The 26,244-nt window shown below is 35.3% G+C and overlaps 1 protein-coding gene across 2 annotated transcripts in view; it reads right to left on the minus strand.

Annotated features, from left to right (window-relative positions):
- The window catches only part of PTBP2 (polypyrimidine tract binding protein 2), a 91,699-nt gene that overhangs the window by 50,427 nt on the left and 15,028 nt on the right, over nt 1-26,244 (minus strand). For both annotated transcript variants that reach the window (XM_023231023.2, XM_023231022.2), the window contains one exon: nt 10,861-10,936. In XM_023231023.2, coding sequence (XP_023086791.1) covers nt 10,861-10,936 — 76 coding nt within the window. Of the gene's footprint in view, nt 1-10,860; nt 10,937-26,244 lie in introns of those variants that run through there.

Here is a 26,244-nt window from a genome sequence, read left to right on the forward strand (position 1 = left end):
ATCAATTTATTAAACTTCTATTTACCTGAGATTAAGTTTCTAATAAAATGAAATTTTCTAACCTGTAAAATTAATTTTTTTCTTTGACAAAAAGCACCTATTCAACAGGTACAGAGAAAGAAAAGTCTGCATAGATAAGAGAAAGGCTGTTGAGACAGATGCCTTAGGAAACAATTCTACAGTAAAATCTATTACAAGAAATATTTTAGATAAAGCTGGAAGCTGGAACATAAAAATGAAATCCTGTACTATATATGATAACCATAAAAGTGTCCTTGTAACACTGTCTACCAATGTCCTTTTGAGTCATCTGAATTACATGGATTATTTTTCCAGGCAAATATAATCACCAATTTTTAAAGGTCTTTTATGCTATTTGCTCTTTTAAGTGACAGTATTCAAACTGGTGTCTCTTAGAATATATGCCGACTTTCATCTTTGTCAGAAAAAAAATAGAAAAATCTTAAAACTCAGTATTTCCTCTGTACATAGAGGTTAAATAAACTGACTTCTTGTGTTAAAACAAGCCTTCAAGGAATTTTATGCCATCATTACAAAAAGATTAGATTGATTCTTTGGTCATGAAGTACACCATATATCATCCCTAATGCATAGTTAGAAAAATAGAACAGTAGCAGATTATTCTTTCTTTCCACCAAACACGAGTCTCTTTTTTTCTCCTACTTTTCCCCCTTTGTTAATGGCATCATCTTCCACCAACCCAGTGATTCTAAGACAAAACTCTTTCATATAATTCCAAACTTGTCTTCTTCCAGATAACTCGTTTTAACATTTCCTGCATATTCTCCTTCCAAGACCCTAAAATTCAGGACCTTGGTATCTTTGGAATGAACTACGGTAATGTTTTAAAACTATTCTCCCCTCTATACAATACTGCCTCTGAAATACAAATGGAACAAAAAGTCTTTCTAAAATGTAAATCTGGCAAAGTCCAAGCTCTACACACACACACACACACACACACACACACACACACACACACACACACACACACCCCAAATTCCATATCTAGGCCCCTGCTTACATGGACTCACCCAGGCATTCCCAATCTCATATTTTGCATTATAGCAAGACACAACTACTGGTAATTCAGAGTTCTCAGAGATAATCTACTGCTTCAAACAAATTTTGGATTTGTTTTGCAACTTAGTTTATTAACATAGGACGTTTCCATCACACCAGAAAATGCCACCATATTCCCTTTCTGTTAATCTCCAACATTCTGGTTTCTAAAGAAAAAATTAATGATCTGCTCTTAAACTTTCAAGAAACTGAATCACTCTATGTACTCTTTCAGGTCTGTCTGGTTTCTTTTGCTTCATACAATGCTTAATATTCACCCATGTTTTCGCATGTATTACTAACCACTCTTTTGTTATTAGTAAATAGTAATATATTGTGTGATCATACCACAATTTATCCATTTTCCTGTTGATAAACATTTGTGTTATTTCAAGTTTGGGACCATTATCAGTAAAGTTTTTGATACACATACAAGTTTTACAGCAAACATGTTATTACTGGGTAAAAAACTAAAAGTAGAAGTTATGGACCATAAAGCAGGTTTATGTTTAACTCCGTACGAAAATGGCAAACTAGGTCAGGCACAGTGGCTCACGCCTGTAATCCCAGCACTTTGGGAGGCCGAGGTGGGCTGATCACAAGGTCAAAATAGCAAGACCATCCTGGCCAACATGGCGAAACCCAGTCTCTACTAAAAATACAAAAAATTAGCTGGGTGTTGTGGCGTATGCCTGTAGTGCCAGCTACTCAAGAGCCTGAGGCAGGAGAATCACTTGAACCCAAGAGGTGGAGGTTGCAGTAAGCCAAGATCATGCCACAATGCATTCCAGCCTGGTGACAGAACAAGACTCTGTCCCCCCCCCAAAAAAAAAAAAAAAAAGGCAAACTATTTTCCCAACTATGTTACACACTCAGCAGTAATCAAAGGCAGTTCCACATCTTCATTAACATTAGGTGTTGCCAACCTATTTGATTTTAGCCATTCTAGTTGGTGTAAATTGTCTCATAATGGTTTTGACTTTGTGATTACCTGACGGCTAGTGTATCTTTTCATGTGCTTGTTACTCATCCTCATAATGTCACTTCTTTTGCCACTTAAAAAAATTGGGCTGCTCATATTTATTGATTGGAGTTTTTTTTACAAGTCCTTTGGGATACAAGTCCTTTGTCATTGACACGGTTTGGCTGTGTCCCCCACCCAAATCTCCTCTTGAATTCCCATGTGTGGTGGGAGGGACCTGGTGGGAGGTAACTGAATCATGGGGGCAAGTCTTTCTCATGTTGTTCTCGTCATAATGAAGTATGTCTCTCGGTTTTAAAAAGGGGAGAGTTTCCCTGCACAAGCTCTCTTTCCTTTGCCTGTAGCCATCCATGTAAGATGTGGATTTGCTCCTCCTTGCCTTCCACCATGATTGTGAGGTTTCCCCAGTCACATGGAACTGTAAATCCATTAAACTGGTTTCTTCATAAATTGCCCGGTCTCAGGTATGTCTTTATCAGCAGCATAAAAATGGACTAATACAGTCATATATAGGTACTGATACGTAAATATGATATTCTCCAAGTCTGTGCCTTGCCTTTTCATTGTTTTAACAATGTCTTTTGAACAATGCCTTTTGAAATTTCCCATATTGATGGAGTCAAGTTTATATATTCCTTTAAGATGAGTAATTTTTGTTTTAAGAAATCTTCATTTATCCCAAAGTGGCAAGTATATCCTATGCTTTTTCCTAAAAACCCTATACATTAGTTTTTATATAATTAATCTCATTGTTTTATATGCAATAAGTTAGGGTTTGAGTTTCTTTTGTTTTTTTTGTATGTATATTCAGCTGTTCTAGCACATTTGTTTAAAAGCCTTCTCTTTCTTCATTGAGTGACCAAGACAACTTTAATGCATGAGTTATTCCCTGGTCACTATGTCACTAACTATGCTAGTACTAAATTGTTTTGGATTAACTACAGGTTTGTGGTGAGTCCTGAGAACAGTGGCAAAATTTACTTTTTCAAAATGGTTTCAATTATTTTAGTTCCTTTTTATTTCCACATAAATTTTAGAATCTACTCTCAACTTAGAAGTCTTTATAGATTCAGTGCCATCCCAATTTAGGGAGAACTGGCATGTTAACATATTGAGCCTTCTAATTCATGAACATGGTCTACGTCTTCATGTAAGTCTTTTTAAAACTTCTCTCAGCAGTGTTTCATATTGGTGTAGATGTCTTACACACCTTTTGTCAAATTTTTTTCCTAGTATTTTGTCTGATACTTTTAATAAATTGATTTTTTTAAATTTCATTTTTTAAAAATTTGCTGCTAGTATAAGGAGACTATTTTTGTATATGGAACTTGTATCCTACAATTATTCTAAATTCACTTATTAGTTCTACCAAATCTGTTGTAGATTCCTTTAGGTCTTCTATTTTAAAAAGCATGTTGAATAGTGAATAAGACAGTTTTCTTTCTTCTTTTACAATCTTTATGTCTTTTATTTCACCTGCTTTAATGTAAGCAGAAAGTTAGGGGGAAAAAATTGAGAAAACAGACACCCTTGCTTCATTTCTGATTTTAAAAAGGAAACATTCAATATTTCTCCATTAAGTATGAAATTTGTTGTAGGTTCTTAGATACCCCTTATTTACATTGTAAAAAGCTCCTTCTCTTACTAGTTTTCTGAGAGATATTTTTCCTTCTTCATTCTATCATTGTGACAAATTACACTGAGTTCATTTTCAAATGTTAAACAAACCTTACAATCCTGCGATAAGTCTCAGAATTGCCTCTCATATTCTACTGGAGGTGATTTACCAACATTTTCTTAAGAATATATGCATTTAGGTTAATGAGAAATACTAGTCTGAAATCTTGATATATTACCCTTGTCAGGTTTTACTGTCAGTTATAGTGGCTTCATAAAGTGAACAGGGCAGTATTCCCTCCTCCATTTTCAAAGACAGCTATTATTTCTTTAAAATTGCATAAAATTCAATAGTAAAACAACCTATGCCTAGAGTAATCTTTGTGGAAAGATTTTTTTAATTATAAATTCCGATTTGTGTAATACAATAGTATATAGCTGTTAAGCTATATACTTGTCAGTTTTGCATTTGTCAAGAAACTGATTTCATCTAAGTTGTTGAATCTGTTAGCCTGAACAACATTGGTAATATTATTTTACTATTATGTTCTATATATCTCTGATTTTATTGAAAGTGCTAGCTCCGCTTTATATTATTTATGTTATACTATTATACTCTGTATATTTCCACTTTCTATGAAAGTGATTATCTCGACTTTGATTCCCAGTACTGGTAATTTATGTCTTTTCTTGGTCAGTCTTAAATAGGGAGTTTTAAACCTTTTTTTTATAATATAGGTATTTGAAGACATACTTTTCACCATACACGCCCTTGGGTCATATCCAACAAATTTTGATATATTTTCATTCAGTCAAAAGTATGTCCTTGTGGTAACACTTCTATAATCCATGTATTGTTCACAATTGTATAATTTCTAATGTTTTGTACTTTCCTAGATGTCTATTTTTGATTTCTAATTTAATTCCACTATAGTCAGATACTATATGAGCTGTCAATCACTTGAAATTTATTGAGCTATTTTATAATCCAATATATGGTCTATCATTGTGAATGTTCTATGTACACTTGAAGTTATTTTACAGTTACCGGGTATAGTTTTATAAATGTGAGTTAAGCCAACATGATCGCATTTTTCAAATTATGTATCTTTTTATTTGGGGGATAGGACTGTAACTGTCCTATCAATGACTGTAAATTATAGTTTAAAAAATCAGGCTATGATTGTGGATTTCTGTTTCTCTACTTAGCTCTGTGGTGTTTTTCTTAATATACTTTGTTATTATTGGCATACAAATTAAGAAAGGTTTTCTGATAAACTGACCCTTCAGCATTATGAAATATGCTTTTTTATATTTGGTAATACTTCTCGTCTTAAATTTTTCTGTCTAGTAATATAATCATATCAACTTTCTCGCGCTTACTGTTTGCAAGGAATATTGGTTTCCATCTTTTTACTTTCAACCTGCATCTTGGTATTTCCACCTGACCCTCGTATAGACAGTGTAGTTAGGCCTTGCTTTTTAATCAAGTCTGACAATCTTTGTCTTTTAATTGGACTACTTAGACCAGTAATATCCAAAAGAAATGCAATGCAAGCACATAAATAAATTTTCAAAGACATTCTTCAGAGTAAGTTTAGGTACATAGCAAAATGGAGAGGAAAGCAGAGAGATTTCCCTGCCTCCTGCCCCCTAAGAGCCTCCCCTTTATCAACATCTCTCACCAGATGGCACATTGTTACAACTGATGAACCTATACTGACACATTATAATCACTCAAAGTCTGTAGTTACCTCGGGGTTCACTCCAAGTGTCTTACATTCTATGGGTTTGGAAAAATTTATGATATGTATCTATCATTATAGCATGCAGAATATTTTCATTGCCCTAAAATCCTCTGTACTCAACCAATTCATCCCTCCCTCAACTCGCAAATCCTAGCAACCACTGATTTTTACTGTTTCCATAATTTTGCTTTTTCTAGAATGTCATATAGTTGGAATCACATGGTATGTAGAATTTTCAAACTGGCTTCTTTTACTTAGTAATACGCACTGAAGGTTCTCCATGGCTTGATAGCTCATTTCCATTTAGTGCTGATTAACATTATACTGTTTGGATATACACCACAATTTATTTGGCCATTTACCTACTAAAGGATTTCTTGGTTGCTATGAAGTTCTGGCAATTATAAAGAAAGGTGCTATAAACATCCATGTGCTGCTTTCTGTGCAGACTAAGTTTTCAACTCCTTTAGGCAAATACCAGGAAGCACAACTGCTGGATCATATAATAAAAGTATATTTGAGATGGAGTCTCACTCTCATTGCCCAGGTTGGAGTGCAATGGTACAATCTTGGCTCACCGCAACCTCCACCTCCTGGGTTCAAGCGATTCTCCTGCCTCAGCCTCCTGGGTAGCTGGGATTACAGGCATGCACCACCACGCCTGGCTAATTTTGTATGTTTTAGTAGAGACGGGGTTTCTCCATGTTGGCCAGGCTAGTTTTGAACTCCCGACCTCAGGTGATCCGCCTGCCTCGGCTTCCCAAAGTGTGGGATTACTGGCATGAGCCACTGTGCCCGGTCATATCGTTTTCTAAGAAACTGCCAAATTGTCTTCCAAAGTGGCTGTACCACTCTGCATTCCACCAAGCAATAAGTGAGAGTTCCTGCTGCTCCACATCCTTGCCAGCATTTGGTATTATCAATGTTCTGAAGTTCGGCCATTCTAGTATGTGTACATGTATTTAAATTATAAAATTTGACAAGTTTTGACATACATATACATCCATAAAACCACCATCACAATAATTTATATGTCCATCACCCCTGAGTTTTCTTGTGTCCCTCTGCCACCCCTCCAGCCTGTCCTTTCCCACTCTTAAACTCCTAGGAACCACGAATTTGCTTTAGATTAGTTTGCATTACCCAGAGTTTTATATAAATGGAATCATAGAGGATGTAGTCTTCTTTTCTCTCATCTTTTACACAACATAACTGTTTGGAGATTCATTCTTGCTGTTGTGTGTATCAATAGCTCATTCTATATGGCGGTTTTTATATTCCACTGTACAGAAAAGCATATGATGCCAAAACAGGAATCTACTTATTAGTTCATCTGTTGATGAATGTTTGTTTCACATTTTGGTGATTACAAATAAAATGGATATGAACATTAACAGAGTTTTTTAATGAACAGATGCCTTCATTTCTCTTGGGTACATACTTAGGAGACAAATAATCTGGATCATGGAGAAACTACCAAATTGTTTTCCAAAGTAGTTCTATGATTTTACATTCCCATCAGCAGTATTGCGAATATTATGATTCTTCCTCTTTCTTCCCAAATCATGCTTTCCAAGATGGCACTCTTTTTAATCTTAGTCACTATTAATAGGTTTGTAATGTTATTTCACTGTAGTTTTAATTTTCATTTCCCTGATAACTAATGATGCTGATCAGCTTTTTCATGTGCTTACTTACCATCTGTATATCTCTTGTGCAATACTACCTGTTCAAATATTTTGGCCAATTCATTGAGTAGTCTGTTGCCTGACTGCTGAGTTTACATATACTGAATCTTTTAATATTCTGGATAGAAGTCCTTTATCAGCTATATGCTTTGTTATGATGTTCTTCCAGTCTACGGCTTGTCTTTTCATTCCCTAACAGTTTCTTTTGAAGGGCACAAGATTTTAATTCTGATGTCAAATTCCATTTTTTAACAGATTGTACTTTTAGAGTTATATCAAATACATTTCTGCTTAATCCAAAGTCACAAAGATTTTCTGTTTTTTTTTTCTAGAGGTTTTATAATTTTTGGTTCTACATTTAGGTCATGATCCATTTGGAGTTAATTTTCACATGTAGTATGAGATACATATCCAAGATCATTTTTTTGCAGATGGATAGATCCAACTGCTATAGTACCCTTTGTTGAAGTCTACTCTTTTTTCCACTGAATTGACTTTGCACCTCTGTCAAAAATCAGTTATCCATAATTGTGTGAGTTAATTTCTGAACTCTCTGCTCTGTCTCACTGACCTATTTATCTTTATGTCATTATGATGCTATTTTCAATTACTGTAGCTTTGCAGTAATTCTTGAAAACAGGTAGTCCTCAATGCTCCAATTTTTCCTCTATTGGCTTTTAGCTATACTTCTTTATATCTTTTTAAACGAGATTATACTTAGAATTTTGATATGCAACCTTAACAGAATCTTTTCATATTACAGTTAACACTGCATCACTTCAGGTAAAATATAAGAATCTTACCACTGAAAAATTCCATTTATCTTCACTTTGCACTAACTGTTGTCATATAAAATCCATTTACATAATAAACCCCGTGATACAAAGTTGTTGTTTACATAAAGCCTTTCGAAGAAATTGAGAGAAAAAGAAAGAGCCCTTTTAAAATTTATACACATATTAACTACTCCCAGTACTCCTCTTTATCTCCTGCAGAGCCAAGTTATCTAATGTCATTCCATTCAGTCTAAAGAAATTCTCTCTTTTTTTTTTTTCTCTTTAATACAAGGTATTGGTCTCCTGTTAGATGTCTTTTTCCTGGCTGTTTAGATTTGCTCTTCATTTCTAGTTTTCAATATTTTGAAAGTGAGTATTTGAATTCTTTTTATTTAGCCTACATGAGGAATTTACCTGAGCTTCTTAGGAATGTAAGTTGATATATTTTATTCAAATTTTGTAAGTTCTCAGTCATTACTACCTCAAACAGATATGTTTTTTCCCTCCACATTCTCACACTAAAACTCAAACTATATGTCAGACTGCTTCATTGTCCATTAGGTATACTTTCTCCTCTCTGACAGATTTAATCATCGTATTCATGTGTATTCAAGTTCACTAACATTTCTTCTCGTCTCCAATCTGCTATTAGTCCCAACTATTTCAAATACTATATTTTTCAATTAGAGTATTTCTACATGCTTTCTTTATAGTTTTTTATCTCTTAAACACTCCTCCATCATTCATTATTTCAATTTTTTCCTTTACAACTTAAAATACTTATCGTCTTTGTCTGCTAATTCTAACTCTAGGTCATTTTGGAATCTGTTCCTATTCAATGTGTCTTTATATTTCATGGGTTACTTTCCTGCTTCTTCACATCACTTGTAATTTCTGATGGTATGGTAGATATTATGGAAGAGAGTAGCAGGAAAACTATATCATGTTGTCTTTCTTGGGGGTGTTGTTTTGTTTTGAAAGGCAACTAAATTATTGGTTAATCCATCATCAGTTACTGGTTAGATTAACTGGTGAATCCTTCACTTCCTATTGAGTTCGGTTTTTTGTTTTTATCTCAGTCTTATAGATGGCACTTCCTATGGGGTGTGACCCTTTCTATTCAGGTCCAGGCTTTCTGTAGTCTAAAAGGAGTGTTTGAAGTACCCTGCAAGATGTCTGCATTCTGACTTCTCAGAACTCCAATGTTTCAGAGTACTATGCAACCTATGGAATCACTGTTTAGCCCCAGAGCAGACAATTTCTGATAGACCTGGCAAAGTCTCAACCTGCACACATGTAACCCAGTCATTATCCAAAACTCTGAATGAAGTGAATGACCATACTAAATTCTGCCCCCTGTTCTACTCCTAAACCCCTAGACAGCTCTCTTTTCTCCAGGACTTCCCCATAAATTTCAAATGACTGAGCAGTTCTGACACCCACTCTTAGTCTCTTCAGCTCAGTTAGACCTGTATACTGAGCTGAGCTCTCCACTTCTCTGTGGTTTACAGCAGTAAAACGGTCCAAGGCAGAAAGCCAGAGTGTTCATGATACTTACCCCACACACTACCCTTCTCTCAAGGATGATCTTATACCGTCTGCTCATCACTTACAAACAACAGTTGTTCCACGTATTTTATTCAGTTACATAGTTTTTGGTTTTAGGGGGAGACTGAAAAGGGGGTCAAGGCTGCTACTAGTTATTCTGTCATTAGCCCTAAATATTAATTTGGAAATTAATTCTAAATTAATTTCCCATTATCAATCACAGTATGCATTGTAAAAACAAAAAGAGAAACCGACAAGTTACACAATTAAGCCTATTTGTTCAACTATGTGTACATGGTACTTTGACTATCAAAACCATGACCCAGTGATTTTGCTTTGTAATCATTACATAGCAAAATCAAAGATAATGACCTGCTGATAAATTTATGTTCACATCGTGACTATTACCTGTGAAGTCCTTAAAATTTTTAGTTAACTGAATTGTCAGAGACGTGTGTTTTGTGTTTGTGTGTGTCAAGATGTATGTATACATAAGCACAGTTACCTAAGTGAAATCAAAATGTCTTCTAGTCTTTTATGATCCTTTTATTGCCAAATATAATTTGTTCCTCAAGCAAATAATTCAAAGTTAAAATACAGAAAAAGGAACTTTAGTTTCAGGTAAATGACATAAAATGTTGAGCTGTGAGGTAAATTCATTTGATAATAATAATCATCAAATTCAAAATTTGGCCCATTCAGATGCGAACATGTCAATTTAAGCAAAACAAAACAAAATACAAAAAAAAAAAAAAAAAAAAAAAAATTTGGCCCAACAGCCATAAAACTAAGGTCTAAAATTTGGTCTATATTGGTTTACTAACAGATCCTACAACCAACCAACATTATTTCAGATATATAAATGTTTTTTAACTCTAACTTTGAAGATTAAAACAAATCATCTTAAATATGCAGGTAGACAACATAAAAGGATCAACTCAAAAAATTAAAATACTGTTTCAGCAAAAAATTAGTTAAAATAATTGCAACTATGTAGCTGAATTCTTTGGTTTTTACTTACAATGTGGGTTTTAGGGTTGTGGCATAAATACTTAAAGTAAAAATATTATATGACACACAAACACAAAAAATAAAAACAAAATAAAAATACCAGAGGGGCACATGAGGGGACTATAATGTGAGAAAGAATTACACTTGTGGTTCAAAAATGAAAAGCAATCAAACTTAAGAGTCACCAACTTCAGGTGTTTTTTTTTTGTTTGTTTGTTTGTTTTCACTCAGCTCATACATACGCTAGTAAAATTTAGTCTAAAATGTTTCAACACAGCATTTAAAAAGAAAGGCTTAAAAAAAAAAAAGAAAGAAAGGCTTTCCTGGTATAATGGAGTTAAATTTGAGTTTTAACATTCTGCCCCCTAAAATGGTAAATGAAAGACTGCTAAGAGAGTAACACTTACCTGTAACTACCATGCTGCTCATATTAGAGTTTGGACTACTGAGAACACTGCCTGAGAGCAGTTCGTCAGATCCTCTCTATAAAAACAAAAACAAGTTAACATAAGATATCTTTAAATTTAAAAATATTAATCTAAAAGTCTTTCACGTAAACAAATGTCAAATATTACACTATTGGGAATAGTGAAAAATGTTAAGCCCTATAATAAAAAATTAACTTCATCCCTCTACTCTCCCATCTATCCCTCTCTCATTCTCACAAAGGCAACAATGTTCCCCTTCCCCTCTTTAAGTCCAAAAGACAATAAATAGAAAAAGTGATTAGATTCTATAAGCAAAAGCTTTGGAAAGCTATCTCAAATTGTTTACGAACAAACCAAAGCCACACCAGCTAGACTTTCTCAGAAATATTCTCTACATCCTCCATCCCAATGGTCCTTTATTCATCCAGATAATTCAGGTCTTTATAAAATTAGAACTTCATTCTGGTGAGTTAGATATCAGTATCATCATCATTATTAAAATTAAGCAGGTATATACTTCAGTGGCTATAACACTGAAAGCAAAAGCAAAATCTCTGGAACGAGAGATTTCTTTCTGCAAAAAAATAAGGTCATGTCTTAAAATTCTTTAGAGAAAAGGTTATACATTCATCTGTTTGGAAACTGTACAGTTGTTCAAACCAGCCAGTGACATTTTAGCTATTCTGAAAATGTTATGTATTTACAAAAATATGAATGGACTAATATTTAAACTAACTAAAGTCAACTGTTTTGCCTCGGCTATTTACATACATGGATATTAGTATTTAAAATAGGTTAAATCAATACTGTCTGATTTAAACAACCAATCAGTACAAAGAAGTTAAATACAACCATTAAAATGAAAATAATGTGCAAAGGAGATAATGAATTATCAAAGCATTTCAGAAAGTCCAAAAAATCCAAATTCACCATAAGCTTTATGCTAATTTGTATTTAAACTCATAATGAATAAACTGTATGGTCCCCCACACCGATCCCCTGAACCCCTCTTGGATTAAGGAAGACTGAAGACCAGCCCCTTTTCTGGGGAATTACTTTCCTCCTCCCTGTGTTAACTGGGGCTGTTGGGACACTGTGTGATTTCTCAGTGATTTCCTACAGTGTTGTTCCCTCCCTCAAGGCAGGGAGGAGATAACCACCAACCCAGGAACTCTCAATAAATTTTTATTACTTAACCTGAAAAAAAAAAAAAAAAATATGAGAACAGTAAATAGATATCCATAGGTCATCTCCCTTAAATATTTTAAGAGCTTTCTACTTATTGGCATTAAATGCGCAGAGAAAAAAATATATATATATAACCAGTTTCAAGTCACATTGATACCGTATTTACACCAGGCCTAATTTTTTTTTTTTTTTTTTTTTTGAGATGGAGTCTTGCTCTGTCGCCCAGGCTGGAGTGCAGTGGCCAGATCTCAGCTCACTGCAAGCTCCGCCTCCCGGGTTTATGCCATTCTCCAGCCTCAGCCTCCCAAGTAGCTGGGACTATAGGCGCCCACCACCTCGCCCGGCTAGTTTTTTGTATTTTTTAGTAGAGACAGGGTTTCACTGTGTTAGCCAGGATGGTCTAGATCTCCTGACCTCGTGATCTGCCCACCTCGGCCTCCCAAAGTGCTGGGATTACAGGCTTGAGCCACCGCGCCTGGCCACCAGGCTTAATTTCTTAACCAATTTCTAACCTAGATACGGAAGATTGGCATGGCATAGTTTTATAAGAACATGATGAGCAGAATTGTATACGTTAGTGATTCTCACAGTGTAGTCCTTAAGATCTAATTGAATACTCTAGCGATTCTCAAAGTGTGGTACCTAATCCTAAGATTAGACCTGGAAACTTACTGATAATACATGTTCTCAGGTCCAATCCCAGACCTACTGAATAAGAAACTCTGAGGGTGGGGTCCAAAAAGCCAGGTTTTAAAAAAAATCCTCAAGTGTTTCTCATGCATGCAAAAGTTTAAGAGCCACTGATACACATTATTGGCTCATTATCAACAATAGAAAATGTTTCCTAGCTTTCTTCAAGTTTTCATGACAAGTAGAAAATATGGTATTAAGAAAGGGTGCTCTGAAGTTCAACTTCCACTTACCAGTTAGGTTAACAGTACTTAATCATTCTAAGCCTGAAGTTCTTCATTTGTAAAAGAGGGATAACATCCACATCACAGCCCTTAGGATTAAATGTGATAATACATGAACAGTGATTACCAGGCAAAGTGCCTGGCCCACATCAGTAGTGTTCACTATAATATTCCCAAGTGTCAACCAAGTACAATGTTCCCACATATTTACTGACTCAGTAAGTGAATTAACGTTATTATTAACAGTTACATGTTTTTTGGCCTTTGTTCTTAGACCAAAAAAACTGAAGGTCAAGTTACTCCGTATACAAAATCAAGGTTGGCCCGCCACCACAGGATAGAGAGATAAAGCCAGCCCTTCCATAAATCCACAGAAGTCCAGATTAGATATTCTAAAAGTAAAAAACAAACAAAAACAAAACTGAAGCGATCCTTAACGTTTTACTAACCTGAACAAAATTCCTAATCAATTAATGTCAATGCCTTATTTGTTCCTTAGTTCACAAAAATACTTTAACTCTCCTAGTTTTCGAAAATATACTGACATCTTTTCAAATGTATTATTATTAGCTTATTCTTTAGATGTTTGACTATTTGTGAATTCAAATCCTTCTATACACCTACAGTATACCACTGTAAAACTTGTGATCACAGTGGATCACAGGTAATTCTGGAAGATGACAGGTGGGGAATCTTGGGCCTATTCAAGTACAAAAAAAAGCCTCTAACACTGATTTGTGGTGTGCTATGAAGGATATTCTTCCTCCTTCCTGCAATGCATCTTTTTGCATGGAAAAGTCTTTCCATTTTAAGTTTGTATTTATGACCTTTTTTCTTCCTCAAATGGTTTCATACCTGCTGTTAAGAGAGCAGATTTAACAGCCTTCATTACTGAGAATAATGTCAAATTATTTGCAATTTTGAGATTTTACAAATATTACTGGAGTATTTTTACAAATTACATTTTTATTTAAAAAAAGCAATTATGCCTGTCTTTGACAATAAGCAAAAAAGCTTACCACTATTATGCCCAAAAGAAGAGATTCAGCACTACTGATAAATGTTAACATTACCACATTAACTGATAGAATAATTTCACCTGAATTATTTCAGTCTGATCATTTAACTTAGAATGTATATGAAATAAATGATCAATGGGTAGTGACTGATGACTGCCCCACATTAATGACTGCTGAAACAAATCAAATTAGTGGTACTTAGAATCAAATACCTACGAAAGAATATGTGCTCTTTAAATTTTTTAATTCATGTTAAGAATGATGTCAATTTTAGATTCAACTAAAAGAAATTAAATGTTAAGACTAGCATTGATGTCCCTTATTAAATCTGACCACAGGAACTTTTCATCCTGTGTAATATCAATGACCATTTCAAGAGAAACTAACATCCCACAGAAATAAGAAAATGCAAAAATAGGAAGATACACTCTACACGTCAGAGAAAGAAATGACTAAAAAAAAAATGCAAAAGTAAGTACAGATTAAAGGCCATTTCACTCATTTCAATGTTACAAATTTCTTGTTTTTTCTTCTCAGGGTTATTAGATACTCTGTTTATCATAATAGTCCAGTTCAACTATTAATACCATGTATCACTTCCAGGTGGAAGAGCTGCCAGGTCTGCCAAGAAGGCAACCAAGGACTGAAGGCTGAGGGTGACAGCAGTCTCTGGGCTCTGCTATGGTTTGGGACTGAGAGCTAACCAAACATTTTTTCCTCTGGAGATGTCAGCCTAGGGAACCATGACAGAAAGACACAGGGCAAGGACACAAATAATAAGCTCCTGAGGAAAAATAGATTCTCAGAGAGGAAGAAAGGTACGTACCTAGGTGAATAATCCTGGTCTCCTTAAACAGAGGTGTCACAAAGATGATGAAGAGGTGGACTGAATACCACCTATCTATTAAAGGCTTGCAAAAGCCCTGACTCACGCAACAAATAAAAATAGAGAAGACAATGGTACAATGAAGAGGATCTGTAAAATCAAAAGCTAACTTTTTTTAAAAAAAGACAACGAAACAGAAAACTACAAGGAAAACATTTTTTAAAAACAAGGAGAGCACAATCACGTATCAACAGACCACGTAGCCAAGAACAAAAGCCTAGGGATTAGTGAAGCAACAATATGAAAGAAACTTGGCCCAGTGAATAACCTTAGGGAGTAGATTCATACCACTTTCTTATACCAGCAGGACTTTTGCTATGACAGAAAAAGAAACAAAAAAAAAACCTTCTAGTCTATTTATGCCACTATGTTCTGCATTTTGTTATGATAGTTTTTTCAGCCTTGACCTTTCGATATATACACCTGTAATATGAAAAAGTCACTACAGAGATTAAAATTTAATTGACTATCTTAATAAGGGCAAAAAAATGAAACCAGATCCCTACCAAATACAATACACAAAAATAATTTTCTTATAAACATAAAAAGCAAATTTTTAAAAAATTTCAGAAGAAAATACCTTTATGAACTCTTAGTATGTAAGGATTTTTAAATTAAGACACAAGAAAACTGAACATGAAAGAACATACTGATAAATTCTACCTCAAAATCTCTTTATAAGAAACTGTATCACAGCAACATGAGGAGCTAAAAACTGTTACTAGGGATTGCCTTCAAGACTTCCAACAAGCAACATGGAAGACGTCCAGAAGAGCAAAGGAAAATTTGGAACGTGTAAAGAATGGGATCATATAAATGATTTTTATCTAAGATGCAAAGGGAATCTGTGGTCACATTTAAAACTCTATGCATTAAGAATTTGTATTAATCTGCAACAATAAGCACTGGGAACTAGTGGCAGGGGAAGGGAGAAAGGACTGTAAATCTAACTGCTGGGTACTGAGCTCACTATCTGGCTGATAGGATCATTTGTATTGCAAACTTCAGCTTCATGCCATATACTCCTGTAACAAACCTGCACATGTAACCCTGAATCTAAAGTAAAGTTGAAATTATTTAAAAGAAAGAAAGAAAGAGAGAGAAAGAAAGAAAGAGAGAGAAAGAGTGAGTCAAGACAAGACAGCATAAAGAAGTGACAAGGCAAGCTACAAACTGGGAAAAGACGCCAGCAACACAAATAATCAAAAGACAATCAGTAACCGTAAAAGACACACCTTTTTTTTTTCCCCCCCAGACAAGGTCTTGCTCTGTCACCAAGCTAGAGTGCAATGGAACAATCATAGCTAACTGCAGCCTCAAACTCCTGGGCCCCACAAGCAATCCTCCTCCCTCAGCCTCCCAAATAGCTAAGCAAGCCACTGCCTCCATTAAAATTACAAAATCATTTAAATAATAAACTCATATTTTCATCAAGCAAAAAACACAAATAGGCATTTCACAGAATTTCACAAAAGAGAAACATCCATGGCCATAAATGTGGGGGGAAAAAAGACGTAAGACCTCATTAATAATCAGGGAAAGACAAAGGAAGACCAGAGAAAACACTACAAACCAAATTGGTAAAAATTAAGAAATTACTTAGCCAAGTGCTGGTGGGGATCTGAAACAGCAAGAACTCCTACACCCTACTGGTGAGAACATAAATAGGAACAATACACTGGAAAATAATCTAGTACTATCTTGTAAAGATTCTTTTACACATTAGCAATATGTATCTATACCTTTAAATATAAACTCTGAAAAACACTGGCATAAATGTACCAGGAAACAAGTACAAAAAAGTTCACAGCAGTATTGTTCTTAAAGTCAAAATCTTTTTTTTTTTTTTGAGATGGAGTCTCAGTCTGTCACCCAGGCTGGAGTGCAATGGCACAGTCTCAGCTCACTGCAACCTCCGCCTCCCAGGTTCAAGTGATTCTCCTGCCTTAGTCTCCTGAGTAGCTGGGACTACAGGCGCACACCACCACACCTGACTAATTTTTGTATTTTTAGTAGAGATGGGGTTTCACTACATTGGCCATGCTGGTCTCAAACTCCTGATCTTGTGATCCACCTGCCCTGGCCTCCCAAAGTGCTGTGATTACAGGCGTGAGCCACCATGCCTGGCGTAAGTCAAAATCTTTAAATATTCAAATGTCCATCAACCCAAATGTCCAATAAAAGAGATAAAATGGGTATTTTCACAAAAGAGTATACCACAGCAATGATTATTATAAAACTACCCAAAAAATACAGCTATGTATTAGAATAATTATTGAATTAAAACACAAGACATGGAAAACATTATATGGGCATACCATTTCCATAAACTAAAAAAAAACAAAATATATTTTTGTCATTTACATGAAAAATCCATATTGAAAAAATAAGGCAAAAGTTGTGGCAGCCACCTACCCATGACAGGGTAAGAAGGGATTAAAAAGCAATATTGGGCTGGGCGCAGCAGCTCACGCCTGTAATCCCAGCACTTTGGGAAGCCAATGCGGGCGTATAACGAGGTCAAGAGATCGAGACCATCCTGGCTAACGCGCTGAAACCCCGCCTCTACTAAATATACAAAAAATTAGGTGGGTGTGGTGGTGGGTGCCTGTAGTCCCAGCTACGCAGGAAGCTGAGGCAGGAGAATGGTGTGAACCAGGGAGGCGGAGCTTGCAATGAGCTGAGATAGCATCACTGCACTCCAGCCTGGGTGACAGAACTAGACTCTTTCTAAAAAAAAAAAAAAAAGGCAATATTGCTACATACAGAATATACAACTGTATTGGTAACACTTAAGTTTTTTATTTGAGTGGCAGGTTCATGATGTTCGTTTTCTTGTATTTCATAACATTCTCACAAATAAACTTTGATTAATTTAACAAAAAAGATTCTAGGGAGAAAACTCTAAGGATAAGGTGATCAGGTATTTTATCACCCAAAATGGGATACATTTGTGAGAGGACAATTACACCTGAAAACAGATGTAAACCACGACAATAAGAAACCTAAGAAAGAATTACAATCAGAAAGTTTAAATAAGGCACTTAAGTAAAAACAGGCATGTTATAATAATCATTTTCATCAAAATTTAATAAGTACAAAGACTTTATTAACAAGTGGAAATAGTAAAAGAATGATCAAACCATAATCAAAATGGTAGATTAAAATGATCACATTATTTTATAAACAATGTACACAAAAAATAAGAATAAGAATAATTTAAGGAACTTAAGACATTACATAGATAGCCAATATTATCACCTACAAAAAAGATAAGATGCTCTTTTAAAGACTTTACAAATGATTTTTAATACATGGCATACTAAATGACACTTCCCACAAATAAATATCCCTCAGTTATGGTTGTTTTGCTAGCTAATCTTCACTGATCAAGACATAACATGTGTAGAGCTAGTATTCTGGTCTTCTTTTCTATGTAATAAGACATTTTTAAAAATAGCATTTATTGCATATTTTAATACAAGCATATATACAATAAGAGGAATCATGAGCTATAACCTTTCTCTCCAGATAACCCCACTGACATTTTCTACATTAAAAAAAATTCAAATATTAACTGAGAAAATTCAAAAAAAAAAACCCAGAATATATTAAGAAGTTCTCATTTACTTTCATTAATTATCCTGAATTTTCATACAATTTTTTTCCTCAAACTTACATATATACATGGTTTTCTCTTTGAGATGGAATCTCAGTCTGTCGCCCAGGCTGGAGTGCAGTGGTACGATCTCAGCTCACTGCAACCTCCATCTCCTGGGTTCAAGCGATTTTTCCGCCTCAGCCTCACAAGTAGCTGGGACTACAGGCGCGCGCCGCCACAAAGGGCTAATTTCTGTATGTTTACTAGAGACGGGGTTTCACTACATTGGCCAGGCAGGTCTCAAGCTCCTGATCTTGTTATCTGCCCACCTTGGCCTCCCAAAGCGCTGGAATTACAGGCTTGAGTCACCGCGTTTTTCACAATTCATACATACACACACACACACACACACACCATACAAGCTGCTTAGCACTGTTCTTTTTTCATTTAATATTAACAGCTCAGAAATTAAAAAAAAGAATGATTACTGTAATACACTAGCAAATAAAGTTATTAAACTCTTTGCTTTTGCAACAATACTAACAACAACAAAAAGGAACTCATACTGGTTATATTGGAGGTTTTAGGGTACCAACTCATTAGAAAACTTAAAAAGTCAAAATCTCTCCTGTTTTCCTTATAAAAAGTGTACTTACGTATGACCAAAGAGTTGATGGATAAAATTCTTAAGAATTCTAATATACGCAGAAAAAAAGAATAGCACCACTTTCACAATACCTAATAAAAGTATGCAATCATTAGCTACTAAAAACTATCAGGTAAAAGGATGATGCACTCTGTAATAGATGCATCAAGTTGACACCTGAACCTACTGATAAATGTTAACACCATGAAGAGGTAACAAGATGTTCTGATCCTCTTAGTGAGATACAACAGAAATTACATAGAGTACATCTGCAAAACACTCTTGATAAAAATTAAACGAGAGTCTGATAAACCCCCCGTATTTCAGGTAAACTTGTTTACATGAGGAATACATGAAATGACAACATGGAGGTATAATCAGCAGAATCCAGAAAGTGGAAATTGTACAGATGACTCAGTTTATCTAACAACAACAAAAGAGAAAAGGTAAGAAAAATAAAATAATGAAAAAAAGTATTTTGAATACTGGAGATTAGATGACACTAGTAAATTATTTTAAACTTTATAACGGTACCAATGCCATATTTAAAAGAGAAATTATATCTGCTACAGATACATTCTGTTATAGCTGCAGATGAAATGAAATGATAGGAGATTTGCATAAATACTATCCAACAGAAAAAAAAGAGTGTATTATATACCATTCCCTCTACTTTTGTGTAGCTTAAAACCTTTAAGTTTACAATAAAAAGACAACTCTAAAAGTAAAAGAAAAAAAACTGCCAAACAAGAAAATAAAGGAGTCCAGGATCAACTTAAAGTGAACCCCTCCACTGCCCTCAACAAAAAAGAAAACAAATAAAAAGGTTGGTTCTTTGAAAAGACCAGTAAAATAAATTATATGACAAGACAAAACGAGAATAGAAGAAAACATAGGTGCTTGATATTAGTAACAAGAGAGAATTCAAAAATGCTACATAATTCTGAGAAATTTGAAGCTCTCAATAAAACAGTTTTCAAGGTACGTACTCAATAAACCAATACTTTTAGAAAAACTGAAATATTAGTCCAAGTATCCCTGTTCCCTCATCCCTTACATATAAGCTGTTTAAATCCTTTTAACATATTTTCTGCATGAAGCATGTCTCTTAGAGAAAATACCATAAAGAAGAAAGTGGAAAATTCTTCAAAGAAATGTTATAGTTCTCTGCCTTTCAGCTAAAAAAAATTGCCATTTTATTTTGATAATGCAACTATAATGTTCTCCCAATTAACTACTAAATTTAAGGCAAGTATAAATAAGACCCAAAAAGTCTTCACAGAACTTAGCCAAATGATCTTAAAATAAATGCAGTGAAGAAAACACCAAGACAATTTTGAAAACCAAAGTTTTGACACTTGCTGTACAAGATTCCAAAACTTAATGCTGATGCCATAGTAATTAAGACACTGTTGTACTGCTACTACACATAGCACAGAAACAGTTCTGTGAATATATGGAAACCTGAAGGGCTGATAAAGCAGATCACTGGATAAAAGCTGAACTATTCAATCAAGTAGGTACTAAACTTGCTATCCATATAGAAAAAATAATTAAACCTGTACCATATGCTACACAAAGAATACATTCCAGGTAGATTAAGGCCCTAAATGTGAAAATCAAGATTTTAAAACTTTCAAAATAAAATACACAAGCCTGTATGTAAGGACTTAGGTTAAATATTTTTTAAAAGAAAAACATAAATGTTACATTAAAATTTACAACTTCTATTCATCAGTGTAAAAAAAAACAGGTCAGAGAGAGCAAGGAGTTATCTGTAGGACATATAACTAACAAAACAGGCCAGGCACAGTGACTCACGCCTGTAATCCCAGCATTTTGGGAGGCCAATGTGGGAGAACTGCTTGAACCCAGGAGTTCGCAACCAACCTGGGTAATACAGTGAGACTCCATCGCTACAAAAAAATTGAAAAATTAGCTGGGCATAGGGGTGTATTCCTGTAGTTCCAGCTACTCAGGAAACAAAGGTGGGAGGATTGCTAGAGCCTGGGATGTCAAGACTGCATTGACTGTGACTGTGCCACTGCACTCTAGCCTGGGTGACACAGTGAGACTCCTTCTCTCAAACAAAAACAAAACAAAAAAACTAACAAAACAATTAAGTGTGCATAGTATATAAAAACTCCTAGGAATCCAATTTTTTGGGGGGAGTGGGGGACAGTCTCGCTCTGTCGCCCAGGTTGGAGTGCAATGGATCGCGGCTCACTGCAACTTCCACCTCCTGGGTTCAAGTAATTCTCCTGCCTCAGCCTCCCAAGTAATTGGGATTACAGATACCCACCACCACACCCAGCTAATTTTTTGCATTTTTAGTAGAGATGGGGTTTTGCCATGTTGGCTAGGCTGGTCTAGAACTCCCGACCTCAAATGATCCACCTGCCTCGGCCTCCCAAAGTGTTGGGATTATAGGCATGAGCCACCACGCCGAGCAGGAATCAATTTTAAAAAAAGATAAAACTACAATCAAAAAGAAAATGAACAAACTATAAACAGGCATTTAACAGAGAAGAAACATCAATGGCCAATAAACTAATAAAATATATCATTAAAATAAAGCATTAACAGGGAAGGCAAATTAAAACCACAAGATATCCTTCCCATGTACATTTGATCAGCAAAATTAAAAAGTCCAACAACGCCGATTTTCAAAGAATGTATAGAAACAAGAATCTACATCCAGCACTAACAGTATAATTAATATAATCACCTATGAAAGCAATATGCTAATATTCAATCGACTTGAAAACAGACACAATCTATGAGAACCTCTAATATTAACATGTTAGAATATGCATATGAATGCTTACAGCAGCAGTTTGTAATGGAAAAAAATTTAAAATATTTGACAAATCAATCTCGACAAATATTAACTCATTTGTCAACAAGATGATATATTCATATAACATATACTATACGGAAATGAAAATTAGAGGTACGTATATAAACTTAAAAAACAAAAATAACACTGAACAAAAAGAGCAAATTACAGAAAACATACAGCATGATAGTACATCTATAAACATGCAAAACAAAACCATATATTACTTAAGATAAAAATACATAAACGTAGTAAATGAGAAATTGATGCGAATGATAAACATCAAATTTAGTATAGTAATCACCTGGAGGGGAGAAGTATTGGGTCAACTATATGCAGGGTATTATGAACTGAATGCTTATGTTTCCCCGAAAATCACATGCTGAAGCCCTAACCCCAAATGTGATGCAATTTAGAAATAGGGCCTTTAGGAGTTAACTGGAGGATTTCATGAGATCACGAGAGTAGGGCCTTCATATTAATTAATGCCTTTATGAGAAGAAACACCAGAGAGCTTGTGGCACCCACTCCCCCAAAGTGTGCTGACAAAGAAAAGGTCATGTGAGGCACACAAAGTAAAATAATGGCCTCGCTTCAAGAGAAGTGGCCTCAGAAGGAAAGTTGCCTTGCTGGTACCTTGATCTTGGACTTCCCAGTTTCCAGAACTGTGAGAAAATAAATTTCTGTTTTCTAAGTCACTCAGTCTATGGTATTTTGTTATGGAAGCCTGAGTGATGACACAGGGGGCTTCAAATGAACTTTTGTGTACCACAATGGAATGCCATGTAGCCTTAAAAACGGAGGAAATCTTGTCACATGCTACAACACAGACGGACCTTGAGAACATTGTTAAGTGAATGTAAACTAGTCACAAAAGGACAAACACAACCTGAGCATTCCTAACCTGAAAATCTAAAATCCAAAACGCTCCACTAAGCACTTTCTTTGAGCATCACGTGTAAGTGCTCAAAAAGTTTCAGGTGTGGCGGCTCACGCCTGTAATCCCAGCACTTTGGAAGGCCGAGGCAGGCGGACCATGAGGTCAGGAGATAGAGACCATCCTGGCTACGGTGAAACCCCGAGATTGCGCCACTGTACTCTAGCCTGGGCGACACAGCAAGACTCTGTCTCAAAAAATACAATACAATACAGTACAGTACCGTACAGTACAGTACAATACAATGTTTCACATTTTGTAGCATTCAGACTTTGGATTTTCAGATTAGGGATGCTTAACCTATATTGTATAATTCCACTTATGTGAGGTATTTAAAGTAGTCAAATTAATAGACACAGGAAATAGAATGCTGGTTACCAGGGCAAGGACAAAAGGGGGAGTTTTAAAATCAGTATAGAGTTTCAGTTCTCCAAAATGAAAAAAGTTCTGGAGATGGGTTTCGCAATGTAGTATTATTAAGTACATACAAGAATAATTGAACAATTTAAGTGTACACTTAAAAATGGTTAGGACAGTAAATTTTACGTGGTTTTTTTTGCAATTAAAAAGATGTATATCAAGTTATGCAAAGTTTTTTAAAGAAACAAGAAAATGTCAGTGTTTAATCAATTAAGCAATATTAATAACTATGAATATTAATAACTTTATCATAAAATACTTAAAATGTAGAATACAGACAAAATATATAAAGAATTGTAAAACACTAATCCCATCAACCTGAAGAGAACTACTCTATTTTGGTATACTGCCCTCCAGCTTTTGGGGACACATATAAATTGTATATGCATTTGTCAAAATTATTTTTAATACTACTTTTCACACATATGAAAAATATTTAGAAAACATTTGTAATGTTTATCAACAGATTCATTTCCTTATCACTGAACATTTGTTATTTCTAAATATTTAAATAATGTTGTAATTAGCACATTAAAAATATCTGATCATTTTTTCCTTATCAGTTACCAGACATAAAATACTAGGAAAAGAATATGATGGCTCACGCCTGTAATCCCAGCACTTTGTGAGGCCGAGATGGGTGGATCCCGAGGTCAGGAGATTGAGACCATCCTGGCTAACACGGTGAAACCCCGTCTCTACTAAAAATACAAAAAATTAGCTGGGCGTGGTGGCGGGCGCCTGTAGTCCCAGCTACTCTGGAGGCTGAGGCAGGAGAACGGCGTGAACCCGGGAGGCGGAGCTTGCAGTGAGCCAAGACTGCACCACTGCACTCCAGCCTGGGCGACAGAGCAAGACTCCATCTCAAAACAAACACACACAAAAAAACCACCTTATTAATTCAATCAAACCAAAGCCTAGCAAGAGTTTACATACATATCATTCCTTTTTACAATAGTTGAACTATTGAGACAAAGAACTGGAAATGGGTGTAGTAGATGTAGATGTTTGCTACAATTTGAATAAACGAGGGAAGAGTTTGCTTAAAACAAATAGCAAACACTATGTCTTACCTGAAACCCTGCTAATAGCTTGCCTAGACAACTATCTGTATCAAACAGCAATCTTTTTGAGAAGTTAAGGAAAGTGGAACTATGTTTATTGGAGTTCAATACTTACAAAACCTAACTCTTCCTCAAAGTTCATCACAGATAAAGATTAGAAGTCTTAAAATGGCCCATAAATATTTAATCAACAGCATGGCTTCAAAGCAAGCTAGTAAAAAAAAGAAACGCTACTACAACAGTAGTTATGAAAACATATATAACAATACTCACAAAGAATCAAGTTTATTTAAACATAAATACAGATAGGAGAAAGCAGGTCCAATTTTCAAAGGTCCTCACTGCAAATCCTTTGCACTCAAAGCTCTCCGTATTACTGTCAAAAACTACTCTTTAAATTGTTTTCTGCTACTCTAACCCAACCTACATTCCAAAAAACTACTTACTTCCTCAACATGTCCCAATTTTCCTCATCATTACTTGTTTTTGTAGCTTCAAAAGTGAACAAAAACAATGCCACTCTTTCCTGTAACCAGACAAGAAAATTCTACCTTCAAAGGTTCTAAGGAACCCTTCACAGAACCTTTCCACTCTATTAACATATAGGCTAATTTTGTGTCTTATTCTTTTTTTTTTTTTTTTGCCTTCTTTTGGATTATACATCTTTAATTTCAGTCAACCCCACTCCCCAATTCTTTGGGTTCTATCTCTATCGTGTTCACCCTTAGGATTTCAAAACGCAAGCTTATCTGATTCACTCTGGCACTGTCCAAAAGAAATGTAGTATGAACCACAAATATAATCTCATAAATTTCTATTAGCCACATTTTTAAAAGTACAAAGAAAAAGGTGGCCAGATTCAGTCCTGTAATCCCAGTATTTGCAAGGCTAAAGCGGGAGGATCACTTGAGCCCAGGAGTTTCAGACCAGCCTAGGCAATATAGTGAGACCCTGTCTCCACAAAAAAACTCAATAATTAGCCAGGTGTGGTGGCACACAACCATAGACCCAGCTACTTGGGAGGCTGAGGTGGGAGGGTCACTGGAGCACAGGAGGTTGAGGCTGCCATGATCATGCCATGGCACTCCAGCCTGGGGGACAGAGCAAGACCCTATCTTAAAAAAAGGAAAGAGAGGGAAAGAGAGAGAGAGGAGAGAGGAGAGGGGGGGGGGGGGGGGGGAGGGGAAGGGGGGGAGGGGGGAAGGGGGGGGAGAGAGAGAGAAAGAAGAGAAAAGAAAGAAAAGAAAGAAAGAAAGAGGAAAAGGCAATGCATAATATATTTCACTTAACCCAAAATACGAAAATATTATCAGTTCTACACGTAACCAATATGAAAATTTGGGATATTTTACATTCTTCTTTCAGACTAAGGCTTAGAAATCTGTATTTTTCAACTACCGTAGAAAATCAACTTAAACTACATTCGTCAAGTGCTCAGTAACAAATGACTAGTAGCTACTGTAACTGACAACAGAGCTCCAATCAATAGTACATCATCAGAACTTAAACTCCAGTGTCTCTACCACTCTCTTACATATTGCTATGATTCAGTATTTTTAATTCTATTTTTAAACCCCTTATCAATCACTGCTATTACATTCTTATATGGTCAATAATTAGATTTACTCACAGGCCTACCAATTTCTTGATTAGCCTCATTTCTACTTCAGACTTTCTTTCTGGTGTCATTGGCTTTCTTCCTGAAGTACAAACTCCAGAAATTCCTTCAGTGGATCTGTTCATAAATTTCCTAAATTGCTTTTTTGGAGGCAGAATGAAGTGTTTCAAAAAGAGTCTTTATTTTGTTCTTCTCCTTATATGATAATTTAGTTGACTATAAAATAGTAAG

This window comes from Piliocolobus tephrosceles, chromosome 1, assembly GCF_002776525.5.
Source record: "Piliocolobus tephrosceles isolate RC106 chromosome 1, ASM277652v3, whole genome shotgun sequence".
NCBI lineage: Eukaryota > Metazoa > Chordata > Mammalia > Primates > Cercopithecidae > Piliocolobus > Piliocolobus tephrosceles.